Source organism: Furipterus horrens, unplaced genomic scaffold, assembly GCF_987537825.1.
Source record: "Furipterus horrens unplaced genomic scaffold, mFurHor1.1.pri manual_scaffold_10, whole genome shotgun sequence".
NCBI classification, from domain to species: domain Eukaryota; kingdom Metazoa; phylum Chordata; class Mammalia; order Chiroptera; family Furipteridae; genus Furipterus; species Furipterus horrens.
In genome coordinates, this window is record NW_028327180.1 from 19,154,388 (window position 1) to 19,177,636 (window position 23,249).

General features: G+C 46.4%; 1 protein-coding gene across 6 annotated transcripts in view; it reads left to right on the plus strand.

Moving 5' to 3' along the window:
• The window catches only part of FHDC1 (FH2 domain containing 1), a 34,409-nt gene extending 13,659 nt beyond the window's left edge, over positions 1-20,750 (plus strand). For all 6 annotated transcript variants that reach the window (XM_090288334.1, XM_090288338.1, XM_090288335.1 and 3 more), the window contains 8 exons: positions 4,863-4,948; positions 5,034-5,134; positions 7,131-7,201; positions 7,301-7,408; positions 9,181-9,251; positions 11,479-11,596; positions 15,023-15,187; positions 17,066-20,750. In XM_090288334.1, the coding sequence (XP_090144460.1) occupies positions 4,863-4,948; positions 5,034-5,134; positions 7,131-7,201; positions 7,301-7,408; positions 9,181-9,251; positions 11,479-11,596; positions 15,023-15,187; positions 17,066-19,099 (2,754 nt within the window). In that variant the 3' untranslated portion in view covers positions 19,100-20,750. The remainder of the gene's footprint in view (positions 1-4,862; positions 4,949-5,033; positions 5,135-7,130; positions 7,202-7,300; positions 7,409-9,180; positions 9,252-11,478; positions 11,597-15,022; positions 15,188-17,065) is intronic.
• Positions 20,751-23,249: the final 2,499 nt, after the last annotated feature.

A 23,249-nucleotide genomic window follows, 5' to 3' on the forward strand; every position in this document is an offset into this window, starting at 1 on the left:
GAAGTTCAATAGATTTTAATTCTACTTTCCGTCACCTAGCGGTGATCTTTGCCTAGGATATACCTGGGTTCTTTTATTATACATATACTTAAAAAAAATACCAAGAAAGCCACTCTTGGTTAAAGATGCTCTAAAATTTGGAGAGGTGGGTCAATTGCTAATGAATGCTGTGATAGCAGCCCAGTACCACGTATAATGTTCCTTTAGGAGCTTAAAGGGAAAAAGCAGGAAAATAATTGTGCAGAACCTTCAAAATTGTACTGTTGTCTTTTATTTCTGAAGAAATGATCTTTGAAAAAGTTCTGTAAGAGATAATATGAATATCTGTGCTTATAAACATTGGAGTAATATAGTCTTATAAAGTAAAAAAGTATTTTACCTTTTTACATATACTGCCAGTTCCTCCCTCCCCCCATGCCAATGCTCTTACACGCGTGACTGATGGAACTTGACTTTAGTACCTTTAACAATAAGAGAAATGGATTTATACTTTTTATATCAGTGATAAACTCACAATGCCAAATCAAGGGTCTTAGTATATAACTAGATATTCCAGACACTAATAACCTCAGCCTCTCTCTCCCTTGGATTTTCTGCTTGCAAATTAAGTGTCGTTTATCTTAGCCAAGATTAATTAATTAGTAGCATTTATTAATGTTAATAAACGGGTCTTAAAATATTGAGGGGATCATTAAATCATAATTTACTCAGATCTTATTCATTGAACATAAGATGAATATGATTGAATTAATTTGGGTTTTAAACATTTAGTTTTCCCTCAAAATCTTATTCCTGCTCTGGTATCCACTCCTAACCAACCTTAGCGCTGTTTGTGAGGGTCAAATTCGATAGCATAGGTGAAAGTGCTCTGCAAAGCTCTGAATTTCTCAAGAAAGAGAAGTCCGGCAGGAGGGAGGCGCCAGCTTCCTGCCAGGAAGAGGAGGGAGGAGGCTGAATGGGGTTCTCCTAATACCTTCATTTCTAATTTAAAATTCAAAGGTGATTCGAGAATGCAAAGGCTGTGGAAGACTAAGAAACTTCTCAGAGGCAGCTGAGCTGTCAATCCTCTCATGTTTTAAAGAGCTTTGTTTGTTTGTTTGTTTGTTTTTTTGTTTTGACTTGTGTGTGGGATATACTTCAAAAGGAAGAAAGTTAAGGGCGAGATGAATAAAGCGCACCCCAGGCTTCCCTGAGTCCCGGAGGAGAGGTGCACTCTCACCCTCACCAGGAGCTCACTTCTGGATCCTAAAACACCTTCCTGGCCCGGAGCCAGGCCCAGCTGTTTCTCCCATGCCCTCCTGCTGCAGGGTCATCCTCAGTCCCAATATCTGACAAGCTCTGTCACCCTTCTTGTTTACATTACTGACTCTTGGCTTCAGCTCCCCACACCCTCCAAACTCAACCAGGAGCTTCCTTCAGCAGGAACACCCTCACAGTCTCCAGGGCCACTTGGCGCCCTTCCCTAAAGTGCTCCCAGTGAAAGCCAGGGCCCCCTCCTGACCCATGCCTGCTGCAGAGACCCATTGGCTTTGTTGCGGGTGCTGTGTGGCCTCTGGCACCACCCAGACCGAGTGCCCACCCTAGAGTCTTTGCTGGAAGGTAAAGGAAGGAGATGAGGCTAGGAGGAGGCGGGGCCAAGGAGAGAGGCTGGGAAAGTGGCAGAATATGCTAATAAATGTGTAACCGCATGTTGCGGAGCCTGTGGCATAACGTTCTGCACTCATTTTTAGCACAAGAAGGGACTAAACATTATTGAGTGGCCCGATGGTCCGGATACAGGACAGGGCAAAATTCAGCCAAGCGAGATCATGTGTTTCAAGTGCTTAGCCCAGTGTCTGGCACATAGAAAGTCCATAAATCATTGCTATAATTATTTTGTGTATCTTTTTCATGTAACCCTCACAGTGACAAATAGTCCTCACTGTACACGTGAGAAACATGCTCACATGGGTTAGATAGTGTCACATGATGGACAGGCCATGGAGGAAGGTGGATTTAAACCCAGATTTGTCTGACCCCAGAGCAGTTCCTTCCGCTGCACTTGAAGGAAGGAAGGAAGGGCAGAGGTTCTCAAAACTCTCAAAAGTTCTCATAGGACCTTGCAGCCTTTTCATCACCTCTGCTATCACGGAGCGCTGCTGTGAGGGCCACCCAAATAACTCTGTGATCTTATCAGCAGGCGGAAAAATATGAACGGAAAGAGGCCTTTTCTCCTCTGCATTCTCGGCTGACAGGCCAGTCCAAGGTTCATTTGTGCTCAGGATCCCTCTGCCCTTAGCCACAAATCTTTTCTCTGGCGTGTTTGTTCATCCTGCCTGGAACTCGTGGTTAAAAACTTGCAGAGGAAAAAGGTAGACCCAAAAATGAAAGAACTGGCGTGTGCTCTCTGTCCAGCCAAGTATTCTTGTGCCCTCAGAGGAGGCTGGCGCAGAAACCAGGGGGGCAGTGGAAGAGACCCCCGCCCAGCTGACGAGCCCTTCCCTCGGATGGCTGGTACCTTGTCCCCATCTCTGTGTCAGGGATACAGGGCTGGAAGGTGATAGAAATGGTCTCTTCTCTCTGGGGGGCAGATTGCATTGTTTTCTCACCTCATTCCTTCCTTTTTTAATTGGCTTGGCCCCAGGAGGCAGGTGGGGTGGGGGGTGACAGTGGAGGAGCCTAAGAATCTTCTATTGGTCTGTGGGTGGGAACTCCTGCGATTTCCAGGCCATGTGAGGGGAATTAGATGGGATGAAGGAGGCCTGCCCTGAGGAACGTGAGCCTGAAGGAGCGCACTGTTTGCTGTTAGGACAGAACCGGCCACAGCTGGGTCAAAATGAGAGGCATTTGGCTCGGCCAACAACACTCACGGTGCCTCACAATGTCTGATAAATGCTTTTTGATGATGATGAGAATACGTAATAATTACAGGGTTGGTTCACCTCTCTTTTACCTCCCTACCACTGCAAAGGTACAGTAATCCCTCTTAATGAACAGAAATCCCATTTTGAAACGGAATTAAGAACTGTATACACGGCATTTAAATCAAATACTATCTTTTCATCACCATTCTCTTGAAATCTAAACATTGTTAGCTCTTTGCATAAGTGAAGGAGATTAATCCTTGTTCAGTTACAGTGTAGCACATGTCTCATTGAAATATCTTCCACTATTACTTAGCATGACCTGTTCTTAGGCTTTAGACAGAAAACTGCTGTTATTTGCAGCAGCTTTGCGTGTGCTACATATATGGTCTTATAAAAAGGACAGCCTCCCTCTGCCTTTATCCATATATAGTGACTTGCAAGACTAGTTCAGAAGGAACCAGGCTTCCCCCCATCGCTCTCTCAGTTCAGAAACAGGGCTCTGATTTGGGCTTAGCTAAACCAGAGGTTCCAGTTGCCCTTTGGTAAGGCTAAAAATGGTAAAAATCACTTTGCGGTTCTAAAGGTAGGGGAAGTCATGCAATTCTATAAATGGCTATTCCCTCTCCATTGGAAGAAAAAAAAAAACGGAGTCTTCAGCCCCAGACTCAAAACTAGGTTGTATATGTGCACCATCATCTTTTATATCTTCAGGGAATTGGTGTAGATATTTCAGTTTGTGCATCTTTGCAAATACTTCCACCTCTGTGTTTTTTTTTTTTTTAACATCACTTCCTATATTTCAAGAGGCTTAAAACTCATGGTGTTTTCATGAGTAGCCATCTTAATCCAGGGGGTGGAAGAGAGAAAGCTCTGTGGAAAATACTGGAAGGCGGTAAGCTGCAAGGACAGGCTGTCTACTTTACTAGCAGTCTTAGGCCCTGCTTACCTTAGTGTTTTTGTTGGAAGACTCAGTGGATGGAGGAAAGTTTTTGCCCTCGGGTTGGTCCAGTTTTCTGTGTGGGGAAGGCATGACTTGCTCTCTGATGTGTAAGAAAACTTTCTCTTCGCCTCCATCCCCACCTGCTTAGATGCTTGGTTGCATTCCTACGTCAGAACTCTTACTTCTTCCCTATACTTGAAAGAATAATTGTGTGTTTAACAACTCTGGTTTAATTGTTTACAAGATTAATACATGTTCATTGCAGCCATTTTAGAAAATAAAAATAAGCAGCAGAAGAAAATAATTATCACTGGAATCCTATCACCTCGTGTATAGGTGGGGCTTTTTGTCTTTTTCCTGTGTATGTAGTCTATGCAGAGGCTTGGGGGTAGTCGACACTTTTTTAAAAAATGATAGAAATGGGATCCTATTGTATTTACTCTATTATTACCTGATTTCTTTCATAGGGGGATGTCTTGACATTGTTCTTTCTGTTAAGCCATTCTCCTTTTTATCTTTCTGCTGGAGAAGCAGAGGGTGCTCACCTCAACACACAGTAGTCCCTTCCTATAAAGTTAATATATGGGAAGGGGACTGGACCCCCATAAGAGCTGCATCAGACCTTATCCAGCCTAAGTATTTTATATCCCAGTACTAAAAAATAGTAAGATTTTTTTCACTTATGACTTAAGGACCGTACTCCATCTCTTTTTTTCTTCTCCCAAACAATGATCTCCCTTCCAGGTTACAATTTACAGAAAATTTTCATCCTTAGCACGACCCTTTTTCAGCCTCACTTCAGCAAACCTCCCCGAGGATGGAATTGTTTACACCCATGGAAGTGACACAGCTCTTCTCTGATTTGTTTTGCTTGTTTGATGTTTCTGCTTTTAAAAACCAAAGTACTAGATGTGATGATTTCCTTTTCTGTCTTTCCTAGGTTCACACTTTTACTAGTTTGAACTTAACACTGAAATCCTATTTGCTTACAGGAATTCTAAGAGGAAGTGTAAAATCATGTTACATTTTAGTCATGTTATCTTTTTCTCTACCCCCTTTTCCCCTTTGTCTTTTAGATAAAGAAACTAAAAACATTTAGTGGTGATGTGTCCAAGCTGTCGCTGGCGGACTCCTTTCTGCACTGCTTAATTCAGGTGCCAAAGTAAGGATCAGGGGTCATTGTTCTTTACAGAGTACGGTTTTAAATTAGTGACGCCAGAGTCTACAGTTTGATTTTTACTTTTCAGCTATTCGCTTCGGCTTGAAGCCATGGTGCTAAAGAAAGAGTTTTTACCCTCTTGCTCTTCTCTGTACAAGGATATAACAATGCTAAGAACTGCTATAAAAGGTAAGTAAATTCATGATGCTTCATGTAATTGATTTTTTATTAATTTGGGTAGCAGTTTATTTTTAAAAACTATTCAACTGAACTTAGAAATGCAAATTCCAATTTCTGATACACCCAAAAAAGGGAAATGAGATATTACTAGGGATGACATTTAATGTTTATCTACATTTCCTCACCCCTAATTAATTAGTTAATTAATTAACAGATCAATTGATAAATTAATTAGCATATTATCCTCCCATAAGAGACAGTTTCTTTCATCTCAAGCTTTGGAGTAAACCTTCCTGCTTGGAGCTCACTCTTGTTCCTCTCAAAGGTTAGCTTTCTGTGTGTATGTGGTTGGGGCATGTGTGTGTGTGTGTGTGTGTGTGTACATGCCCTTGGACCAGCCGCATCCCTCCTCCCATCCTCTGGCCTCTGTTAGTGTCTAGGATCCTGCTTTTCCAGCAGACCCCTTTTCCTCCTGACTTCTCCCAGGCATCGCCAGTGTGACTCTTTTGTCAGGGTTCCTGGTGCCTCTGATCCCACCCGTCTCCCCTCCAGCCTCTAACACCTAGTGGGCTAACTAGATTTGAGAGTGGTGAGTTGGTCTTTTCCATTTCTTTGAACGACTTGCTACATTTTTGCTTACCCAGCTCTCCTCAGAGTTGCTGTAATGTGTCACCCCATACAGGTGGGAACTGGGCTTTCTGCCTTCTGTGACCCTGAGTACCCAGGCCCAGCCCCCGTGGGTGGCCTCCTTCTCTTCTCTGAGGCAGTCTCTGGCCCTCCCTGGCCCTCTATTTTCCACCATTCAGCAGCGCCACCCTGATTTCCTCTTGGTAATTTTCTGGATTTCTAGTTATTGTGCAGAACTGCTAATTCCTACTTGGGTTTCCCATTTAATTGCTCCAGACTGTGTTGAGATAGTTTTCTTTTCAGCCCATTATGGTTTCTTCATTTTAGAGGGGAGATGAAGAATTTATAATTTTTCTTCTTTCAGTCTAGAGGCCTTTTCAAATTTCCTTCTATACCAAGGCTATTGCAACAACTTTAGAGGGGTTGGTCCTTCTGTCCAATGGAGTTGGAAGAATATGTTTTCATATGAAGCTGGGCAAATTTGTGGGCGCGGTGTGAACATTTCTTATCTGGCTATCCTTCAGAAACTGGCCTCCTTAGATAACACAGTGTAGGCAGTGATCCAAGTGTAATTTTTGGAAGTAATACCAGACTTCAGGGAGAATATTGACTTAAAAATATAATAGGGGACATTTTATATATATTCTACATATACTGGATTTTAATCATCAATTTTTTTTAGGCTTCCAAATATATTAGCAATTTTTAATTATTTGCGTAGGTGTGTATACAAAAGGTTCTGTAATTAAAGAGGTAATTTACCAATATATTACAATGATAAATTCCTTTTTGAAACCTTTTAAGCCAATCCAAGTGAAATGTAGTGTTTTATATAAAATAGAAAGATTCTCTGGGTGCCTGGCCTCTAAGGGTTGGTGCTTTGCAACTTATTTACATGTCATACCAGCCTGTTTATTTTTTATCTCCTCATAGCTCTTTGACTAAGCAAAATGTTGCTCGTTCTTAGTTTTCATATTCCGTAAATGCAGTCAAAGGCTAGAGGATATAAAGGAAAAAAAGAAAGAAAGAACTACTGAGAGAAAATTTATTCCCATAACACAGTGTACTGCTTTTTGTAAGGCTGTTTGCATTTTCTGCTACTTGAATAATTTTATAATTGAAGTATTTTATGATATTTACGTGTTATACGTATTTGATTGCCAGTTAAACACTAGGATGTGGATTACCAGTAGCAAATGCTGCACTAAGATATACCATAGGTGTCCTGCTTTATTTGATTTTCTCAGTCTTTGTATGCAGTTCAGGGTCAGCGCTGGCTTCAGACACCCTTGAATGTGGATGTGGTAGCTGGTAGCTGTCTTTTCCGCATTTAAGCTGAAGGCTTCTCTAAGGTACCATGGTGTGTTCTATTTGACAGAGCTGATGTCTTGTGAGGAGCTACATTCAATATTACACTTGGTGCTACAGGCAGGAAATATCATGAATGCCGTAAGTAAAATTCAAAAAAAGTACAATGTTGTGTTTCCAACTTTATTGGTCTGTCTAAAGACGTATGTATATTTTTTTCTTCTGATTTGTCTTTTTTAGGGAGGGTATGCTGGCAATGCAGTAGGATTTAAGCTGTCCTCTTTGCTCAAATTGGCAGACACAAAAGCAAACAAACCTGGGATGAACCTTCTGCACTTTGTTGCGCAGGTATGGAAGTGACTCGTACGGAGAGAGGATGTGTGTGAGTCCGCGTGCTGGCCATGCAGTCGTTCCGAGGTATAAGGTGGCGCCAGAAATAGGAAAGGGCATGGCGGGTTCCGAGGAGGCTCTCTGTGCAGAGCACTATTTGCAAACCCATAAGCTGAGCTGCGCCTAGGGCCAGAGGGGAGTGGAGGGGTCAGGGGAGTGAGGCAGAGGATTGATGAAGACAGATTATGAAGGATTCAGGTCCTAAAGGCAGGGGGTTTAGATTTCATGCTTTGGCAATGGGGAGCCAACCAAAGTGTGTGTGCGGCATGCTATGAGTAGGTTCTTTGTTTTTGTTTTTAGGAAAACAAGGCAATGTGGAGGGTGGGTTGGAGTGGAGAGAGAACTAGAAATCGGGGTACCTCTTGGTGGCAGTTGACACTAATTCATTGATGACAGTTGAGAGAGTAATGGCCACAGGGATGGAAAGCAGAGACCTGGGTGTTGAAACATTTCTGATGTTGAATTGACTCAATTTTTGACCAGTTATATGTAACGAGTGAGTGAGTCAGAGCAATTTAAAAGATCACTCCTCCTTTTTTCCTCTGTGAAGTGTGGGCTAGGGGGCCTTGCAGTGAGCCCAGGGTTTGGACTCCGCAGCCTGTCCATCACTTCCGTTTTTTACTGGGTCTGCGTGATGCCAGAGGAGCTAGTTACAAAGTGAAAAATCAGCCAAAGACAATTATCTCTTTGTTGCTAAATTATCTCAAGTAACAAATTGTTCTGGTTTGTTTTTCCTTCATTGGATCCCTTTGTTGTTTTGACAGCAAATAACAGAGATGTAGCTTTAGCCTGGGGAGGAAACTATGTCATGTGCTTGTTTCAAGAGTGAGCCTCAGAACGGGGCAGAACTGAGAGAGTTCAGCCTGTCATCTATGAGCTGTAATCCCTAAGACAAGTTATTTAAACCTAAGATCCCGAATCTCTTCATCCAGTGATGGGGGTAGTGGTACTGCAAAACTGGGCAACCGAGAGGGCTAACAGAGATAATTCCATAAAATGCTTAGCTTAATAATCAACATATAATAAGTTCTCCGTAAATAATACATTCAGTTATTACTGTCGTCTTCAGAAGATGGAGGCCATGTTGACCTCTGGACTAATTTAAAAGTTAATTTTCAGGGCATTAAAATCAGAAACTATGTTCCTCCTCCCACGTGCCTTGCAGGGAGTCTTCTGGCAGCCTTGTAGATGTGTGTATCCAGGTGTGCTCTGTGTAACTAGGTCCCTGCCCACATGGGGAAGTTTCCAGAGCTGGTAATTGGTCCCTTGATTCCTGCCTTCCTCATACCCTGTGAACAGGTGGAGAATCCAGAATCTCCCTGGCTTGTGCACCTTCTGATTCAACTCGGTTTGCAAACTGGTTTAACAATGGAAGGTATCCCAGTCGTCTGAAGCACACTTGTAGGCATGGGTGGTATTTAAGCAGGATGTGTTGGTTCTCTGGAAACTATGGGTGCTGCTCAGTCGCCACCTCCTTCCACTGAGTTTTCCGGCACGTTAATTGTATTTCGTGTCAGGATCCATTGCTCTGGAAAGTGACATGTATCTTGAGAGCCGTGGCATTCTGAAAATCTTACTAAGAACCTTGGAGTTCCTAGCTCAGGGAATTGCTTTGAAAGTATTAGGCGTAAAAATGGGAACGTTGATTTTAAGGTTCCTTTAAGCCCTGAGAAAATTATTTCCTTCCAGCTCTCTCTGTATAATGAGAGAAAATTCTGACTTTGTTGCAGGAAGCCCAAAAGAATGATGCTGTTCTTCTCAACTTTTCCGAAAAATTACATCATGTTCAGGAGGCTGCTAGGTAAGCGAGGAAGATTGAAAGTGAATTGTGAAGATTTAAGGGTTTTCTTTTTTAACTACCTTCTCATGAAAACTGATGACTATCTTATAACTTCTGGATTCAGCCATGAATTTTAAAACGTTTTGTTGTTGAACTTTCAGACCTTATTTTCATTTGGTTACAAAGGTGTGTGTGTACGTACATCTTTGGAATTTGGGGATTTTGAAAAAAATAATCCTTTAGCTTAAACCTAAAAAGGCCTATTACCGTATATTCTAATGAATATTATTAGTGTAAAAAAAATATGGATTAAGAACTTCAAACCCTTCCACACCCAAAAGACAGAGCTCCAACTACACAGCCTATTGCCTTGGGAGCCAGTATATCATCAGTCCGACTTGCAGGACCATACATCACTGTTTGTTTCCTTGTAGAATCTAACATGGTACATTTATTTTCTATTACATTAGAAGTTGGAACCATACCCAGGGCTGTGAAAGGATTTTGTTTTAAATTAGTCACTCAGCGTTACAGAGACAGTATCTACCAAGCATAAAGCTCTATGTGCAACACTTTGATTTGCTTTAATCCTACTACAGATTGTGTATTTTATTGTAGCTATGTGCTATCTCGAGTTCTGTGTTTTTATATTTACAATGCACATGCCTGCATCAAAGCAGTAGATGTTCCAAAAACTAGCTTTTCAGGGGAGAAGAAGTTCTGATTTGTATTGTTTGCTGGTTTCCATTTTGTAAATACTGCTACCGTGGCTGGTTTCAAGCTACCAAAGCAGAGTTGGGAAGAGATGCCTGTACTCATGATCACCTCTTGAGATCTGGCTTCTGCACACCATCAGCCTAGTTCATCGGTTTATTTGCAATAAAGTTTATTGCATGTACTTAACTATCTGAGTGACTATATACAGTTGGACACAAACCACATGCATAAGCACGTGAACCATAGCTTTCCAAGCCAAGCCGTCATTGGCCAGTGTCTCAGTGTTATGACTGAACACAGATTATATGTCTTTCCCAAAGTGAGATTATCAGTCCAAAAGTGTGAACAGTTCATAGTTCATGTTTACACATCACCAGATTATTCCCCCAAAAGAATGAGCATCTTTCTAATACGATATAAGCTGTTTTGGTTTTGAATTACTAAAAGAAATTTGTGTGGGAATATTTTTTTTCCCTCTGACTAGTATAGAAATGTTACGAAGAGACAGAAATAGAGAAGTAACCATTACATTTTTGAACTGATGGTTCTGGTCAGAGTTAGATGGGCAAGTTTAGCTAGCTACTGTCTTAGAAAAAATCCTGTTCAGTACTGTTTATTTGAAATGGAAGGTGAAGTACGAAGAGATCATAGATGGGTGTCAGTGAGCATTGAAGGTGGAAGACTTATTGCATAAACAAAAGCTAGAATTGACCATGGCAGCCTGAAAGCTTCCTAATATATGAATTTTCTAATTGACTGCCCCCTGGATTTGGGGGCTCATCTGTTCACTGGACTGGGTGACAGAAACATATTTTATGCTCTACTGATGTGGATTTGATATCTATACCAAAAAAAGCCTTTGCAGAATTGTTAGTTTTCTCTAAAATGGAGTGCTTACTCTGGCTGTCAGTGGCAAGCCACATCATGTCGGCCCAGTATCTCCGTATCGCCCTTAACATCAGGAATATCAACATGTGCATCCTTGCTTTTCATGAGTTAGAGCTTTAGTGGGCATGGAAAAGGGTATCTGAGTCCTGCTAGCTTTTAGTGTTTAATGCTGATTGCATAAAGATGCTCGGACAAGTCCCATGGTTTTGGTTATCTTGCCAGCATGGGCCCAGTTACACAGCCTGTTCTCCATGAACCAGCATGTGCCTTTAGGAAGGAATCGCCTCTTAAAAAACAGTCTAGGAGGAAACTAAATACAGGGATAGGTCAATATATTTGCAAAGACTCCTGCCCCTTGTGTTTGGTCCAATTTCTTTACTGTCTTAGCTTAATAGAACACAGTTGGACCCTTGCAACTGCTTTTGCATTCCAACTGATATATGATAGTCAATTTGTATTTTGATGGGTTTTTTTGTTTGTTTTTTGGTTTATTTATTTTTTTCCTTCATATTACCTTGTGAGTTTCAGGTGTATCTCCCCTTCTGTTTTTAAGGTTGACCAATGGTTAGACTTGTTTGACGTACCCCACATGACACATGGTTTCCCGGTTGCCAACTGCCCACTGTTCCCTTTCTTCTTCCAGATTATCTCTAGATAACACAGAGGCAGAACTGCACTCGCTCTTTGTCAGGACAAGCTCCCTGAAGGAAAACATCCGGCGGGATGATGAACTCTGTCAACAGATGCAAGATTTCCTTCAGGTCTGTGGGTGTTTCAAGTCCCTTCATTTCATCTTCCAGCATTGGTTAGGTTTGCATGGGTGTGTTTCGGGGAAACAGCAGGTTCCCATTCATATTTTTCCCACCGGTCAGTAAAAGGAACTTCATATTTCGATGCCCATTCTCTGCTGGATTGTTCTGAGGAAAAGATACTGAATATGGTCTAAACTTACTAAGGTCTTTGTTAGGGAGTGGGCCTCTGTTTATCACTGTTGATGGATTCTATTGTGCCCCACTGTAGTGAATTGGAATCAGTTTATGGCATCTCAAGTTGCGGTTGTAAATCATGGCTTAGGGGTTCCCGTCTCCCCATCGGACTTGTGGACACTCTAACGAAGTTCCACAGAAATCGTCAAGACACCTGAGAACCTGGGCTGCTGTGCCTTTGCTTGTTCTTATTGAAGACACAGGCTGCGTTTTGGCCCATTTTCTAACGAGAGCAGGAGAACACGATAGCGCTACCTATCACCACCTGAAGTACATCAGCCCAACAGGGTGTGTCAGGAGCTGCTCGGAATAACAACAGAAAACCGCCGAGTGGACGTGTTTGTGACAGCTCCCTGTGACTCACTAATCACACAGAATGACATACTTCTTTTATCTTTCTCATTTAAAAAAGAAAAGTGGCCCCTTTTCATGCTTTCAGTCTTCAGGGCAATGGTGTGCCACCTTAAATGTCAGCGCTCGGAGGTGAGCGTGGCAGAGCTGGGTGGCAGGGCTGCCCTTGGCACCAGGAAGGAACACGGTGCTCCGAAGCCCGTTCCAGCCAAAGCCTTGCCTCGTTCACCTGCAATTAAGCTACAAACATGAGCTTCAGCCTCCATCAGTAAACCTTTGATTTTGTTTGGCTCAGTTGGGATTTTATTTTTATTATTGAACATGTGTCCTATGTTTTCTTTTCCATAGACCCAGACTCTTGATTTCCCCCTTGAAGTGCATAGATTTTTCTCAAAGTATAAGAACAAAGGCAGCACCGGCACAGAGACCGCACAGTAGATGGGAAAACACCGAGCAGTGAGCACATTTGCACACATGAAGCAAATCCCGAGAGTCAGGGATTCTGGATGCCTCGTTCCCCCGTTCTCATATCAGATATTAGCATCATATGCTAAACAGCTGGGTAAAAAGGTTAATGATGAAAAGCAGCTCTGTCTGAACGGCACCCCTACACTGCTCTTTAAAGGCAACCTTGTTTTAACTCTAAACACGTCTTTCTGGCAGTCGTTTTTATCTCTGTAAATACAATGCTCCACCTAGCTATTTAGTTTTCTTTTTTAAGTTCAATTGCTTTAAATAGGGGAGATATAATTTTTTTTTTAATGTTTTTAATCCTCATCTGAGGATATGTGTTCATTGATTTTAGAGAGAGAGGGAGGGGTGGGGGAGAGAGAGATAGAGAGAGACATCCATGTGAGAGAGAAATATCGATCAGTGGCCTCCCATACATGCACTGGCCAGGGATCAAACCACACCTTTTGGTGTACAGGACGATGCTTCAACCAGCTGAACCACCCGGCCAGGGTGAGATACAATTTTTTAAGGTAGGTTAGGGTCAGGCCAGGAAGGGCTTTGAATGCCAGTCTGCAAACTTTGGACTTTGTGCTCCCAGCCGTGGGGAACCGCTTGAGGTGTTTGAGCAGAAAAATGACAGGAACACAGTTTTGCAGACCTGTTTCAATCTTTTGACCATTTGGGCAAGGAATACCGAGTAAACCGGTTTGGAACTTTGGTCTGTAGCAGACAAGTTAGAGATGGAAAGTTGAACTGGCTACCACAACTGCTAACCTGTTGCCGCCCGTGCTTTGCCAGGTGGCCCTGATCATGCGGCTCAGAAACTACCTCCTGGTGAATAACTCCAAGCACGGTGACTCGGCAGGTCCATACTCAGAATATTTCTTTCCCCGAGTCCTAAGGGTGACTGCAGTGCATCTAAGTCATTCCTTCCCCTTGTCCCCTCAGTCCCCTTGGACTCGAATGATGAGATACACAAGGTGGAGTCAATGCCTGTGTAGATTCTTGTCAAGAGTCCTATTTTTCTACAGTTGAGCTGTTCTTGGCTGGAATCCATCTTTCCTTCTGTGGAGGAATGACAGGCAGAAATTTGGCCTTTCATTAATACCCTTCTCTCCATAAAGAAAAACACAACATGATTGCACACACTGCCTTGGGCTGCTGACTCAGATGGTTACTTTCTCTGGTATTTGGTTTCCTAAATAGTCTTGGTTCTCTGCAACCTCTTGAGTGTGTTTGGTGTAAGAAGAGGGCTTTTAAGGGAGAGAGTGTGTTGGAATGCTTGGGAGGTGACACATCTTCTCAGATTTCTCTGTAGGTGCTGTAGCTCTCCAAGCATGTCAAGCCGCGGTTCGACTCCTTGAGGGTGGGCATAGGCCTGTCCCCCCTCTCAAAAAGCAGTTTCTCAAATATAAGCCTTCTTTAAAACATGACACACGTGATTCCATAAAGTAATATGCTCCGTACCTTCCTTCTTCATATAAGCGTTTTGACCCACTGAAAAAGCAGCATGAGACTTCAGTGTGATCCCCGTATTGTGTCACGGGGCTGTGGCTACTCAAACCACGCCGCTCAGCTCAACATCAGCTGTCCGTGAACCGCCGTCAGGGAAGTGTGTTTGTGCCCCTTGGCCCTGGTAGCTCCCATCCTGAAAGGGCTGGCGCTCACTGGAGGAAAGCAAGCTTGTTTCCCTTCTTTGCTGAGGCAGTACCTGAACCTGTAGGGGCCTTGGAGACTTCATCCTAGAAGAAGCAGGAGACAATGAAGAAGTAAAGAGGACAGATTTGCATAGGGCAGTAATTCCTCAGCATAGGTCCCTATCAGAATTTCCTGGGGAGTTTTAATAAAGTATTAATGCTGGGTCTATCTCAAAGGTGCTGCATGGCATGACTTAGATAAGCACCCCTGGATAAGAAGCCCTGGTTGGGGCCTTTATCTGGACATGAGGGGCTGACGCTGACTCTGACATGGCTCGTTTGGAATTAAATCTAACCTCCCTGTAACAGAACAACTAGTCAATAGAGCAAGTGCCTTCTGGGACCCTAAAGTTAACTCTCGGCCAGAATAAGACACAGGTTTAATGCGTCCTATTTCAGTGACCTTTAATGTCCTTTTCAGTGGCATTAAAGGTGAACATTTTGTTAGTGGCATTCTACAGGTTAAGGGCCCCCAATCTCTCTTGTTGCTCCCAGGCCCCACACAGGAGTTCACCTTGCTTCCCCAAGGGTTTTGGTTGGTTTGAACTATTTTATTTTCCTTTTGGTTCTGAGCACACTGGAGTCGCAATAAACCTTCCCTTTCCAGAGACCCGAAGCTGAACCAGGAGCACACCTTCCCCCGGCAGCAGCCTGTCCTCTGACCGTTCACCTCCACGTGTGCCTGTTTATTTTTCTGCAGTTTGCCGTGGAAAAGCTGACGGAGCTGGAACACTGGAAACAAGAGCTCCAGGAGGAGGCTCACACCCTTATAGATTTTTTCTGTGAAGACAAAGAAACCATGAAACTGGATGAATGCCTTCAGATATTTCGAGACTTTTGTATCAGATTCAGCAAAGCAGTCCAGGTACAGCAGAGGGCATCTCTGTTTTCTGAGGTGTTTGGGTTTTTACCTCTTTTTTCCTTCCAGATGCAATCCCTTGCCCATGGCAGAAAGAGGGTTGAGCATTTCTGGGGTTTCAAGAATGTCGGGCCCAGGCAGGGTTGCCAGGCTCTCGGTTGGGACTTGGGGGAAGTGGCTCTGCCGTCTCAGCCCTCTGTGACTCTGAGGCTCATACCAGCACTCACTTCAATGCCCTAGCAGCATTTTGTTAGGTTTATTTATGATGGCGGTCACAATATTAAAAAGTATCTGTGAAGACCCCGAAGGTCTTTCTTACCTCCTCCCCAGGAGAGAATAGGCTGTTCCTGGAGAGCTGTGTTGCAGTGGGAGGACCAGAAGGCCCTCTCACTGGTTTGAGCTCCATAGCCATCACCAGGGGTTGGCACCATGGGAACCATGTTGTCCTCGGCCACAGCAGACTTGGGAATTCTCATATCTGGGGTGCATGCGCTGCTGTCTGAGCACAGCCATCATCTCTGAGTTCATTGCAGAAGCCAGAAAACTCTCTGGGTTGCTTGGCTTTGCAAATAAGACTTTCATTTCAATTAAAAACTAAACAACTCACCTCCCTTCATTTCTGGTGCTCATGAGCAGCCTCATACTTGGTCCTCTATATTTCAAAAGCAGATTTGTCCGTAGCCAAATTTCTTTGAGCGGCTGGTCAAATTTCTCTCCCCGCCAAGTGAGTAGCCGAGAGTTCCTTGATTTCTCAATTCTTCCTTCCTTTGTGCAGCTAAGGGACTGAGGTTCAGCCTGTGGCCACGTTTACTCTCCCTCATCCAAGCAGTGAGCTCAGCAGGGGCAGTCGGTGGTGGGAGGGAGATGCCTAATTGCCTCCCATCAGAATTCTATAGGCTCTCAAGGCCACCTGTGTGATACTCTCAGCCCAGCTGCCCTGAGAGCCGAGAACTAGCTCCACGCCCCCCACAGGCAGCCAGCCAGGGCCAGGGCCTCCCAGAAACTTGGACAGGAACATCCACCGTTAGAGGATATTGATTTTCAAGTAAAAAGTGCTACCGATAACAGATTTGGGTTGGGAGATCCACCTATTTCCATGACACAAGTTTATGTAAAGTGCATAGCCGGGAGGTGAAGTGTACTTTGATGAGTGTATTTGTTCTGGTTCCATTTTATTGGTGGAAGGCTGGCTACTTGGAGCAGGGTGGAAGGTAGAAGGATTTGTAAGGCAAATTCTCTTCTCTGATTGTGGGAAGGGCATGGGGCGGGAGGGACAGAGCACCCTGGCCTTTCTGGGTTTGTTTTTTATTGTTGTTGGTTTGTTTTATACCAGGGAGCAGTCAGAGAACATAGATTTGAAAGCCTCTTTAATATCTTGGGTGTACATTTATGCATTCATATCCTTGTTAGGTAGAATGTGCTGCACTGGAGCGCACGTGTGTGCATGTATGTGTGTGCGTGTATGTATTGACACACCCTTGTAAGAACCAAATTGGGCTTCCCGAATTGAGGTCACAGGCATATGTGGAATCACAGCCCACACTGAGCAGACAGTGAGGTTTCAGGAAACAAGAGCTCCAGGAGGAGGCCCACACCTGATGACCAAAGTTGGGCCCAAGGAACCGATGACAGCCTTAGACAGACTTCTGGGGCCAGGCAATAGTGTGCTCCTCTGGTCATTCCCTCATAGCTTCAGGAGCACCTAGCCTCCCCCCCACACATGTGCAAACACACACAGTCTCTCTCAGTGACGCCCATGACCCAGGTCTCTCTCCCACACCTGTATGTACCTCTCACTGAGGCCTTGGGGTGGGTGGCTCTGCAGTTGCACGTGTGTCCCACATGTCTGATGCATCTTTGGGCTTTTCTACACCCCTTGTTCAGGACAACCACAACCGGGAGGTCCAGGAGCTGAGGCAGCTGCGGCGGCTGAAGGAGCTGGAGCAAAAGCGGCGTTCCTGGGCGGCCGGGGAAATCGTGGGGTTCGGCCGGAGCAGCAGTGAGAATGACGTGGAGCTGCTGACCAAGAAGGGTGCAGAGGACCTGCCCCCTTTCCTGCGCCGCGGGCCTATCGGCCCCTCCTACCGACCTGCCAACACCCGCCGCTCCCGCCTCTCCCTGGGCGCCGCTACTGACCGGGAGCTGCTGACCTTCCTGGAGAGCAACGTAGGCAACCCCGAGGACCCCAACAAGTTCAATAGCTTGCCCCGGAACAGCCCCCGGCAGGCCCGGCCCGCGATGGCCTGGATGGAGTGTAGGGAGCCAAGGGACCAGAACGCCAACCGCACACACAGACCTCAGGCCTTGGAGGGCCAGGAGGGAGCCCCCGGCCCACCCTCAGCTTTGTGCGGCCAGTCCCTAACCCCCCAGCTCGAGGAGCCTGCTCCAGTTTTGCTTCGACCTCGGCGCAGCAGGCCCAGCATGCCCCAAAAGAGGAACAGCGAGCCTGTGGGCCTGGCATCAGTCTGGTCCCCTCCACTCTCGCCACTGACTATGGGAATTAAGGAGCATGAGCTGGTGACCGGGCTCACCCAGTTTGATGTCCCTGTTCCCCAGGAGCCAGAAGAGACATCCGAGTTGAGCCTGTCCGACTGCAGGCTAGTGGAGCTGGTGTCTCTGGAGGATGGAAGCCTGCAGCCCCTCAGCACCAGCACTGGTGCTGGCGATGGTAGTGTGATGCCCGTGGGCACAGGTGCCCAGGGGCGTCTCAGCCCGGCCCTGGAGGGTGACGAGGCTGCCCCTGGTGAGCCCAGCATCAGCCCTGAGAACAGAGACCCCGGGCCTCCGTCCTGCACCTCGGATATCACCGATTGCTCGCTGACCTTGGACTACTCAGAGGAAACTAACGCCAGGCCCGGCGGTGGGGAGACCAGGGAGCGTCGTGGCCAGGATGACGGCTCCATGTCCTCTGGGGCAGGAGAGACCAGTAGTAGCCAGGTGTCCTCTAACCCCGTCTCTGGCCCCCCTGGGGAGACCCCTGTTCCCACCTCTGCGAAGAGCGTGCCCAGCTGCAAGGGTGGCCTTTCCAGGGACAGATCCTCCAAAGGGAAGGATGTGATCGCACCAAAGAGGAACTCCCTCAAAGAGGCGTCCCAGGGAGCCCCCAAGCCTGGGGCTGCCGCGCGAGGCCAGGGCGCGGTGCCCAAGCCCGTGCGGACCCTGACGTCCTCCGAGAGTCAGAGCATGCGCAAAGTCGTGCCCATCTCCAGGGCCAGCAGGGGCTCCGCAGGCGGGAAGCAGTCCCCTCGGGAGAACCCCAGCAGCACCGACGAGCTGTGGTCCCGCCGGAACTCTGTAAAGGGCACCTCGGACACGTCGCCCAGGAGGTCCTCGAAGGGGACTGGGGAGGTGACCGAGGAGCAGAGGCCACCACGGGGGAGGCTTGGCTCCTGCAGCACCCGGCCGGGGAAGGAGCCCGCCCTGCAGCCCAGGGGCTCGCTCAAGAAGCCCAGCGCCAAGCCCCTCCGGAACGTCCCCAGACAGAAACCCGAGGAGAATAAGATCTGCTGCTCCAGCCCCCCGGGCCCCCAGAGCCCGGAAGAAGAGCCCAAGCCCCCTCCACCGACCCCCGGCGTCCCTCGCAGCCCATCCGACGTGCCAAGCTTTGCCCGAAACACAGTGGCCTCCTCTTCGCGGTTCATGAAAACAGATTCTCTTCCTGTGAACAAAGCCCCTGGCCTCACTCGGACAGTCTCCCAGCGGCAGCTGAGGGTGAAGGGTGGCCCTGAGGAGAGCAGCATCCTGCGGCGGGCCAACAGCACCCGGGTCTCCAAAAAGTGTCCCGAGTCTGCTGAGGGTCCCAGTGCCAACACAGAGGCCTCGCTGAAGGGCCGGGGGTCTGCGGAAAGGGCCTCCTTCAGACAGAAAGACTCCAGTCGGACCACACTGGGGAAGATCTTTAATCCCTTACGGAAGTGATGGGTGCCTGTCCTCTCACCTCCTGGGGTTACCACGAGGACTTACTGCTGTGAAAGGCCAATGCCCAATGTCTTGGTTCCACATCAGGCGAATCACTGGTGCCACCTGCTAACGCTCATGTCCCTGACAGTACATGACGGGGCCTGTGGGTGCCCCCTGCTGCCTGCCATCAAGTCCCCATTCACCCCTGTCATGGGCTGGCACCTCCTGGACACACGCCGGAGGGCTGTGCGAGCAGACCCTCTCCCCCGAAACAAAGACCCCGTGAAAGACTCGGGCGTGTAAGGTGACAGGCTTATGTAACGAGTAAGAAAGGAATTTTGGCCAGTTTTTATATATCAAAGGCTTATTTTTCAATATAAAAATTCAGTGTTTTAGTTGGTTCCTTTTGAATGCCTTCTGGAGGAAAAATAAAGAAGAAGAAGAGAACCAGCTTTGTATGAAGATATTTTTATCTTCCTGTGTTCCCTGGCCTCCGGGTTCCACCTGCCCATCCGCCGTCCATTGCTGGCAACTGGACTTCTCCACAAGCCCCTGGTGTTCTGTGGTTGGCATCATGTCCTGGAAGACTCTCCCTTGCTCACCTCTCCCTGCGCGACTTTGGGTGAGGGTTTGCATGTGAGTAGGAGGGAAAGGGAGACCTGTGGACAGAGACTGGTGCCCCCGCGAGTTCAGTGTGGGCCCCACGGGCAGTGGGATGTGCATGTGGCAGCCCGCGTGGCTGCAGGGCGAGCCTCCTTGCAGGCAGGTGGCAGCCGCAGGGAGGAGGCTGAAGTGCCATATTTTAGTGGAAAGATGTCAGGGGCTGTGCAGCTAATCACACCTTTTCCCGCTCCATGTTTTCCTGTTTGTGCATTGTCTGTTATACAACTGACGAAGGCTGCTATGACTCGTGTTCACTCTAGTTACAGGTGGGAATGAACCTTTCTGTCTCTGAGTCTTCTCCCTCCTCTCTTCGCCTGCTCTCAGCTTCTTTCCTGATGTGACCTGGATTCTGGAGTCTCTCTCTCTCTTTCTAGCTCCACAACGATACTTTTAAGTGTTGACGTCTGTTCTTTGGTACAGTGGTTTTGAAATCTTGAGAAAAACCAAATCAAGTTTTTAAAAACAGACTAAAGAAATGAAATGACTTTTAGAAGAATTTATATCATCAGGGAAAATTTTGGGGAAAAGGGCCTTCATTCAAAAGAAAGAGGAAACATGTACTTTTTCTGTTCGGTGCCTACTTCACTCTTTCCCTCTGAGACTAGTAGGGAAATGGAGGATTATTGGAACTTCTGTGGTTTTTCACTATTGGTCACTTGTTAGTATAAACCTCATTTCAGATCCAAGAGTGGTAGACGGGTTTAGGCAAATAAGATGTATTACAGTCTCCTTCCTATATGATGTTGCCTTCCAACTAAATTAATTGGAAACTCAACTTGGACAAGTCAACTAAATTGAAAGGGTAAACTTTATGGTTGAGGAAGTAAGGCATCTGACCACAAAACCTCTTCTGAAAACAGCTCTGAGTAGGTATTTGCAGGGCTCCACAGAGATGGTCCATGGAAATCCTGAGCTGTTTTTCACCATGCAGACAGCAATGTTCAAAACATAGGGCCCACGCGTGGGTGGGAAATGGATGAAAGAGATAGAAGGTTTGTGGATCTGTGGCTAGTCCTTGAGTCAGGACTCCTAGGTCAGACCCTAAGGACCAGGGTTTGAGTCCCTGTTTCAACGCTGATACTGTGTAACTGGAGCAAGTCTCTCCCTCTCCCTAAGCCCATTTCCCAGTCTGCAGAAGTGGGGGCATGACCTCCAGGCGGGTCTCCAGGGGTCCTTCTAGCTCCCACAGTCCAAGTCGTTATAAACAGCCAACCACGCATCTCTGCCCTTAGAAAGAGCCCCAGCACCCCGACAGCAGAGGCCTCACGAAAGGCCCACGCAGAAGAAAGCACCTCCAGAACAAGTTGTTGCGTTGAAATCTAATAAGCTGAGTTTCCTGACAAGTGGTGTTTTATTTTACTTAGCCCTGTGGACAACTTCTGTATTTGCATCTGTGCGAGCAGGTGATCATTCTATTACCTTTTATCGGTAGTAAGCTTGGAAAAAATAATTTAAATATAAAACGGAGAAATGTAAATACGTTTCTATATAAAATTGTTCCAGATGAACTGAATGTATTTAAAGGTCCATTTATATGTTCTTTTACGTAACACATAGTTGAATAAAGTTCCTGTTTCTGGGATTGTGTTTTATCCTCGACTTGTGTGTGTTTGAGAACCTGGCGGCAGAGGAAGGCAGGAGGTAGGAGAGGGTGGAATACACCAGTCTTGTCCTCAAAAGGCTCAAGAGCCCAAATGAGGCTGTTGGTGTGTCTTGGTAGCACAGAACCTGCATTTCATCAAGGGCCTTGCGCCAGACCTGTGGGAACGCAGGCATGCATCTGACACGCAGGCCACCAGTGGAATGTTCAGCACCGCGCACACGTTCGCATTATTCCACGTTAGGGGCCAAGCTTTGTGTAATCTCCATGGGGCCGGCAAGTCTGGATCTGCTGCTTTGTGTCCTCATGTGTTTTGGCTCAGGACACTATTGGGAAATCACAGCTCACCTCTGAGCTGCCTCAGGAATGAGCCGAGAGGGAGGAAGGTGGGGTTTTATTTCAATGCAGGGCTGATGCTTCTTTGCAAGGAAAGGTGGGTTGTGTGTATGATCCACCTCATACCTCGGGGTTTCAACTCAGGTTTTAGTCCTGGCTACTCTCCTGCTTTATCTGGAAATGGGTGAGAGGAATGTCCCCTGGGTCAGGCACCAATGGAGGAGACTGCAGATGACGTCCTTGTGAGTTGCTGCTTGCCCTGTGACATTTAGCAGTGGGTTTTGCCTGCAAAGGCCTTTTATTTTCACAGTGGGTCTCAAGTAGTTTTCTTTTCACCTTCTATTTAATGGCTTTCACAAGGACCCTGTGTGCCAGTCCTCCGCCCGGAGATAAGTGTTGGATTTAAAGGGACCAGTTTTCTCTCGTTCGTTCCAGATTCTGAATATTTATGTATTATGGTGAGAGGCTGTGGAATAGTTTGGTGGAATTCCTAATCCAACCTCCTAAGGTGTACAAATCACCAACTTCTGCCTCTGTGGGCATGGAATCCCTCCATCTCCCATCTGGCAATGATGACATTTTGCAGTTTCAGAGTTTTCTATTGAAACTTCAACTTGTTTCTTAAATCTTCATGATACTCTTGCTTCATGCTTGAGTCCTGCCAAAAAGATTTTAGTTGTTGTTGGTATGTATCCTCAAACACATAGAAGCATCGAATTTGAGGAAGAGGTGTTGCATCTGGTCAACAAATACTTCTTTAAATTGCTTAGGCCCTGAGCAGAAACAAAATGGGAGACAGTGGGTCTGCACGCCACGATACTCAGCATCAGTGGGGTAACAGTGCTTAACTGGGGCTGCATCTGTGGCAGCGTTGAAAACCCAGAGCAACCTGTCGCTGCGGGGTTTTTCATCTATAAACATCTTCCAGTAAAATGGCCTAGGGCTCACTGGATCACCTGAGTGAAGACCAAAGTTACATTCCTGCAGCTGAAGATAATGGCTTTTCTGTCTTCCAGGCCAGAGATCTGCGAGGAGGCATTTAGCTTCCTGGTCTGTAGGTAGGAAAATTGGACCCCACCGTGAGATAGGTCAGAGATCAAGCAGCCCTCGCAGTCAGCTCAGTCATGGGCCCTGGACCAGGGCCCACCGGGAGCCTGGCACGAGCCGACCGTCAGCCTGCGGGATGAAGATGGCTGAGCCTTTCAGCGAGGACTCTGCTTCAGGTGCATTCATGGCCGACCTTTGGAATCATGGCCTGGGCTTTGCCCCAGCCTTCTCAGACACATTCTAGGGCTGAGTCATACAAGCAGTCCCTATCTCACAGGCAGGGGATATGCCCCGAGTTTGCTCGCAGTTAGATTTGAGGAGCTCAGAATATACTTTCCCAGGGCAATGATGTCGTGCATTGGAGGTAGGTTTCCAGGTAGGTTTCCAGAACAGCCTACTGGAAACCTATTTAACCCATCCATGGGCAGACCATGGCATCGACGGTTCGTCACATGTAGCGGTGTTTCCTGAGGAAAAGACCAGGGTGCCAGGAGCCTTCCTCCCCTACTTCAGGACATCAAG